At 44.6% G+C, this 7,284-nt stretch overlaps 1 protein-coding gene across 1 annotated transcript; it reads left to right on the top strand.

Annotated features, from left to right (window-relative positions):
- Positions 1-257: 257 nt before the first annotated feature.
- On the top strand, positions 258-6,680 carry fgf10b (fibroblast growth factor 10b; the record flags this gene model as incomplete). The annotated part of the gene is made up of 3 exons (XM_083905421.1): positions 258-720; positions 6,022-6,125; positions 6,489-6,680. 3 exons carry the CDS (start codon positions 258-260, stop codon positions 6,678-6,680), a joined length of 759 nt encoding a protein of 252 aa, XP_083761547.1.
- Between the last annotated feature and the right edge of the window lie 604 nt (positions 6,681-7,284).

Raw genomic sequence — 7,284 nt, 5'->3', positions numbered from 1 at the left:
CTGGAGCAGCAGAGTAGTATTAACTGACTGAAGACTTCTTTTTTTGACCATCATTTTTACAAAGAGAGTGGAATATCGACGTGAATTGCAATATAATTTAAAGGCAAAAATCTAAGACTTCGGACTCTGCAGGGGAACGTCTCCACCAGCCTGTTGTGTGGAGGGCATCCCCTCCTTGCCCTTCCAGCATTTCCTCACCCCCAGCAGCATGTCCCAGGCTCTGAGGCTGCCACTAGCCCTCCACACAGCACACTACCATGATCAGATGGGCTGCTGGAGGGAGTAAGGCTGCCTCTGCCTCATCCTGCTCCAGAGCCCAGTCAGGGGCTCATTCTGGCTCTGGGACTAACTCCAGACTAAAGTCACCAGCGCTGTGTTCCTCCCTGACTTTGCCCCTCCTGTTGGCCCTGGTGGTTTTCTCCTCTTCCCTGTCCGGGGCGGCCTGCCATCATCTCCGCAGAGAAAGACTGAGGCTCGCCAACCCACGAACTCTCCGAGTCCCACTGAACATTACAGAGACTGAACTTGCCCTGGGGAGCAGGGATGCTGGGGGCCCTCTGGGTCGGACAGGGGGGCCGCAGGGTAGACATGTGCGCAGCAGCTACCATCATCTCCAGGGGGATGTACGGAGGAGGAAGCTGTTCTCTTTTCAGAAGTTCTTCCTGAGGATCGATAAGAATGGAACAGTCAGTGGCACAAAGCGCAAGAACGACCCGCTCAGTAAGTAACTCAGTGAGTATGTCGATGTTGCAGTGCAGTCGGAACTTTAAAAAACCGAATTAAAAACAAGTGCATAATAGATTTTGTATGCACAGACTTAAAATGATGCACCAGGGACTTTAAAAGTAGACTTTTAAAGAAGACACCTGTTTATTGTCCTTATTCAGGGACATGTCTGGCCACTGAGAAGCCCCCCCGTAATGCTCTCTTATTTCTCACATTACATTTATATTTCAATAGAATCTGCCAGAAGCATTCCTGATTAGACATCTTTTTTTGTTTTAAACCAGACATCCCACTGATATCTCTCCTGTCCAAACACTCAGCACAATGGTGGTAGCTCTCAGATGGCTTAAAAAGAAGCAGGGGGCAGATAACCTGGTCATTATCAGACAGTCTTCACATCCCAGGATAAACAGCACTGATAACAAGCACAGAAGAACAGCACTGGAGCTGTGTGGGGGGGGGGAGGACATGGATGTCAGTCTCATTGATGCTTTTAGGCTCGTTCTGCCTCTCTTTCACTCTCCCACTCAGATTGCCCGCCTGCCAGCCAGCATCAAAAACAAATTACATACCCTCAGTCAAAGATCAGACGTTTGTTTAAAGCACTTTGACGTGCTCTCTCGCAGAAACACGTCTTTAAAGTGATTACACGTTGTATGTTTTTGGGGCATATCAGTCACTCGGTAAAATAGCATTCTCATTAGTGTCCCAGCATTCCCACTGAGCTACGTGTGTGTGCTATCGGCCGGTGGGTGTGCGATCGCATAGCAGCCGACCAGGACACATGTGCACACTTATTACTGACACACATATACACATGTGCATCTACTTCTCACATGCTATTTTTCCTCTCTTGCCCCATGGCTAACGTATATGGAACCTTTTAATGCTTCTCTTGGGAGACATAAACCACACATTCAATCAAAAGTGACATGGCGGCGAGGGGGGGGGGGAGGAATGGCACGGGGAGGTAAAACGTCAGGGGAGATGTTTGTTTTGACAAGGTCACGGCAGAAGCAACTTTATTTACTGACCATATTACGTCGTAATGTTTCCGCCGCCGCCTTTGTACGCAGATTCTTTTAAGCTGAAATTGTGTGAGAGAAAAAAAGTGTGTCTTTTAAGTGTCTTAAGTTTGCGTACTTGTATGTATGCATTTATTTTATTGACTCACAAATCCACTTTGTTTTTTTTATTTATTTTTTTTTTACAACAGTGTTGGCTTTCAAATGCGTATATTTGAGTAGAGCGTGAACCGAGCGACCGAGAGCGAGGTGAACAGAGAAAAATCCTCAAGAGGCGCAAGTTCATGAATGACACGGCCGAACATCATTGTGACCACATCAAAGCCGCGCGTCTTCCCTATCAATGGCGGTGCCATCAAAAAGCTGTGTCCTGAGGGGGTCTGGGGACACTGTGTGTGGATTATGCACATGTCATATCAGGTTCACATGGTAAAGGATACTACACAACAGTAGCTTCAGTCTTTGCTCAGGCCCCTCGGGCTAGACATGATCCCAGCACTGATGTTCTTTGTGGACCCTTGATGATTCTAGAAGTGACAAAATGTCCTTTGATGAGTAGTGAACGACAGCTTGACGTATATAATATACTAATGATCTATATATATTAAAGGTGCCATATGTAAGAATGTGGCCAAAAACGGTTACTACATTCAAATTCAAGTCTTTCAGATTTTGTTTTCTGACGTAACTGGCAACCCGTGGTTACTCAGCAGCTGAGACTCTACTGACTGCAATGATTGGTAGACGGTGGTAGGTGGCGCCACATGCCAAAAACGTGATTTCAAAACGTAAACATGGTTTGCAGTCTGCAAAAGATTTTTTTTAATGCAAATATTTTGGCTGTACTGTTGTTGTTGGTGAGTTCAGTTTGTTATATGAACATTATTCCTGAGTCTCTGTGACATATTAGGAGGATTTTATGGCCAGTTGCTTAATATTTTTTACATAATGCAACTTTAATGATCCTTAGCGAGAGTTGAAGAAACCATTTAATTGTGGTTTTAAAATGCTTTATTGACACAACGGCAAATTACAACCAGGCTCCGATTGGACAATACGAGCTGTCAATCACACACTGTAAACAAAATTTACAAAACTGACATCACGCGCTATTGATGAACAAAAACTACAGTGATTGAGACCATTAACTGCTCGGAAAAATTTTCTTTTTGCAACCGCCAGTTGCCCCCTGGTGGCTGTTAATATTTATTTCACCTCCGCATTGGTGTCATGGTTGAAACCCAATTTTATGCCATTATATAAATCGCTTCTCAAAGTGAGTTTGCACAAAATACATACATTATATTAGAATATATCAAACCTTTGTTCAACCGATATTCAGGAAAATCTATATTAAACATGTACATATACATACACATACAAAAAGAACTCCATTTGATGGGAAGTTAACGTGAGTTAACATTTCCCCGAATGGTTTCATATGTATATGTATATGTATATGTGTATGTGTATGTATATGTATATGTATATGTATATGTATATGTATATGTATATGTATATGTATGTATCTGATGTGGAGGCTTTAGTTTCGGGTACTTCTGCCCCATGGCCCTGCGAGGACCCGGCCTTCTGTCTGTTCTTAAAGAACTGGTTATCCAGCCTCCTACAGATTTATGGGGATGCCAATGTAAAACTGTCCCACATGGTCCTCATACCCGCTGGGGGCCTGTGCTGATGTTAGAGAGAGGCACAACGGGAAAAAGGACGGAGGTTATGTTCAAGTGCACACAGAAGCTATACCTTACGAGGCCTTAGTATGTCGTTAAACTATCTATAATTCACATCTAAGCTCTCGTAGATTTCTCTCAGTGAGTAAACAGGTGACGTACTGTCAAAGAGTACATATATATGTGGATCACAGTGCAACATGCTCCTAGACGTTTGCCTTCAGTATATGTGACTGTGTGTTTAAAGGCATGTCTGTGCGTTCATCTCCTTTAATCAAAGCAGTGTCATGACAAAAAAAACCAGATGCCGCTCTTATGGAGGCTTAAGGCGAGCGATGTATAGTGGTGAAGAGGGTGGATATCCCCTCCATGTAAATACAGTCAGTGTGGTCCTTATCGAGTGTTGTTTCCACGCATCGCTCCACGTTTCTGTACGAGAGCAGCACCGATCGAAATGGACATTTTTTTTTTACTTATCTTAGTTTGTGCGGGCATGAAAATCAAAGAGGGAAAGTCGGAGGAAGGACAAAAGTAACAGTACAAGCTGGAAAGCACATGTTTTTTGGCATCCCACTGTGGAAAAACCACCTTTAATTCTCACTGGCGTTGTGTGCCTCCATTGCCCCCCCCACCCCCACCGACTAACGCACCATTTACTGTTGTAACTCCAAACAGAGCATATCAAATAAGCCACACATTAGGGGGAAAAGCAACCAGCATGCAAGAGAAAATCAGCTTTCTCCCTGTGTAAACAGCTGAACTTAGCCGACTCACTTTAGGCAACATTTTTTTTTTCAAATGTGGTTTGTAAAATTTACCCCTTACAAAGCATCGCTGTCACGTTTAAGGCTAAAGGCCTTTAATGCTGTAATTTGTGAGAGGGAGCTAAATGAGGAGCAGATTTTGACTTCTGCCATTCTCCCATACTTTGCAGCCGTAACCTTATTAGTTTGCGTTGCTCGGCCAATCTCAGGTTCCTCCGGAGAACAATAAATGGAGATTTTGTAGCTTCGCAGCCAGGTTGAGTTTGTAAGTTGTGTGCAAGTGCATATTCACCTGCTACTGCTCCATGTGTGTGTGTGCGTATGTGTGTTTATAACGGCTGTGCATGTGTGTGTGTACAACCTGTCTCGCCCCTGCCTCCGGTGGCTGACTTTGATCAGTGATCATTGCAGCCTTTCTAATCCTCACTCCACCCCCAGTCTCACTGTCATGGCTCCTCTGTCCTCCTCTGTTCTCCCTCCTTTCATCCGTCCCATGTTTACAGAGCAGCCAGAGACCGCCATAGATTGTCTTACATCCTCACTCCATACCCGACACCTGATCCCATACAGAAACCAGCTCCTCTTAGATCTTCAATGACCGTTGTATCGCAGTCCCCAAAACCACTGCACCTTTGCCGACTCAGACCTCACTGCCCCAAGGTGCCAGTGTTTGAACTCGAAAATTGATACAGTCCGAGACCTCGCGGACGAGGAAAGAAGCTGCTGTACTTTCATGAGAGGGGCTTGTTCTTTGGGGGGGGGGTCACACCTGCATCCTCCCCGCTTGCCCACTCATGAACCGCACTGGCAGCTCCAGAGGCCCCACAGCCACCGGTGAGTGGAGCTGACAGCGGAGTGGGCCGATGCACAAACAGTCATCAAGACCGGAGGAGGAGCTGCTGGTCTGATCAAAGGATGTTGTCGACTTTTCTGGAGTTTACACCCATACACTGACACATGTGTGTGTGTCTGTGTGTGTGTGTGTGAGTATACACATAAGTGAGCTTATCAGGATAAAATAACGACAGCTCACAGGAAGTGTGGAAAGGAAGTCTGGGGCATGAACTCCAACATGCCATGGGAACGGGCATGGTTCACTCACTCATGCACACACACACACACACACCTAAATAAGTGGGTTCTCTGGTCAAAGGACACATTAGGGAGTTATATCTCTCTCTGACCTCTGATACTGAGACCACACAAATAACCAGACCTGTCTGCAGCAGAAGCATCCCCTTGTTAACAGGGGGGTATAAATTAGCTCCTCTAATAAGCCATGTGAGAAACCTGAATATTTGTATAAACAACAATCAGAGAATCTCTGCGGTGTCTACCTATCAATTTTCAGACTTAATGACCTTTCCGGCTGGAATGTGTTCCACAGGTGTCGGTTTTGAAGTCACTTTATAATAATAATACCACTGAAAAGATGATGTCCTTGATGTCATGCAGAATCCGCCTGTGTCCTAAAAATCTGAATCGGTGTGGCCTCTGATCGTTGTTGAGTCAGGAAAACATCTTATCACCTTTACTTCCTCTGCATTGACTTTTTTATTTGTCGGAGGGGGGGAAAAAAATCAATTTGACTTCAAATAGAATAAACACACGCTTGAAATAGCTTTACCTCTGCCAAGGAGGTTTTGTTTCCGGTGCTGTTTGTTTGTTTTTCTGTCTGGAGTGTGCGATTTGAAGAATTATCTAACATTTACATGAATCTCTGCAGAGATCAGTATGATAAAAGTAAGATCTGGTGCAAACCTACCCGTCAACACATTGTAATATCGCCCTCTTTTTTTTTTTTTTTTTGAATCGCAGGTATCCTGGAAATCACCTCGGTGGACGTGGGAGTGGTGGCCATCAAAGGGCTGAACACCAACTACTATCTGGCGCTCAGCAGGAAGGGGGACCTGTATGGAGCGGTTAGTATCAGAGTCAAAGGTCAATCTGGATGCTCCAGAAAGAAAGATGGTGTGTTTAGATAGTTGTGTCCTTGTCAAAGAAGGCCTTATCTTTTTCGTTTTTCTAGCCGCTGCATCGACTCTGAATCGCTACCAGACCAGAGAGTAGTATGCACGCAAACCTCCAGAACTAGTTTCCACACAAGCACACAAAGTAACATTTAGTGGCCATTAAGGGGAAGTAAATAAACATTGTGCCATGTGCGACCGCAGGCCAGTGGATTTGCACAAGAAAATGATCCCGTGTTTTGCCTTAACCTCACACGTCGGGGATTATAACACTGACACACGATGTTCTGCTGTGTTTTTTTTTTTCCTCCCCAGAGGGAGTTCGGCATCGACTGCACCCTGAAGGAGCGGATTGAGGAGAACGGCTACAACACGTACGCGTCAGCCGAGTGGAGGAACAAGAAGAGGCAGATGTTTGTGGGTCTGAACGTCCACGGGAAGCCACTCAAAGGGAAGAAAACGCGCAGGAAGAACACGGCCACCCACTTCCTTCCAATTATGGTGTGAGCTGAAGAAATCCACGGGTAGATAAACGGGAGGATAAGCAGCACTGGACAGAGAGGTTTTCAATACTGATAAGCTGTAAAATAATAAAAAAAAAAAGACATTCACTGGAAATCTCTCATTTGGAAACAAGGCACTAACACTGTTACACACACACACACACACAAAATAAGTATGGTTTCTGCAAGCGACTGTGATTGAGATCTTAATTAGGAGGAGGGAGAGGATAATATCTGTGTTTTCTGTGGCACAGGATGCAATATATGTACCCCCTTTCTTTTTCTGTGCCAAACAGTTTGCACCTGGAGTATGTGTGTAACGACGACGGCGACAACGCGGATACTGCCCCAGCTAATGAACTGCAGTAGATACAGATGTTATTTATAATCCATGTTTTTCTGTGAGACATGAGGAGGAGGGGGGAGAGAGAGGTCAATGAAATATGAGAGAAATGCTCAGTTTATTGTGACAGCATTAAGTACTAGAGGATACCACACATTTAAACAAGCGAAAATGTTTAATACTTAACCACTGTGTTTCGACTGTATTGTTATGATTTATTTATTTTGTGAAATATTTAACTGGAGGGGAAACCTTACAAGGCAAG

Source organism: Microchirus variegatus (assembly GCF_963457635.1).
Source record: "Microchirus variegatus genome assembly, chromosome: 18".
Classification (NCBI taxonomy): domain Eukaryota; kingdom Metazoa; phylum Chordata; class Actinopteri; order Pleuronectiformes; family Soleidae; genus Microchirus; species Microchirus variegatus.
The sequence above is the reverse complement of the archived record's forward strand: the minus strand, read 5'-3'. Positions and strand labels throughout refer to the sequence as shown.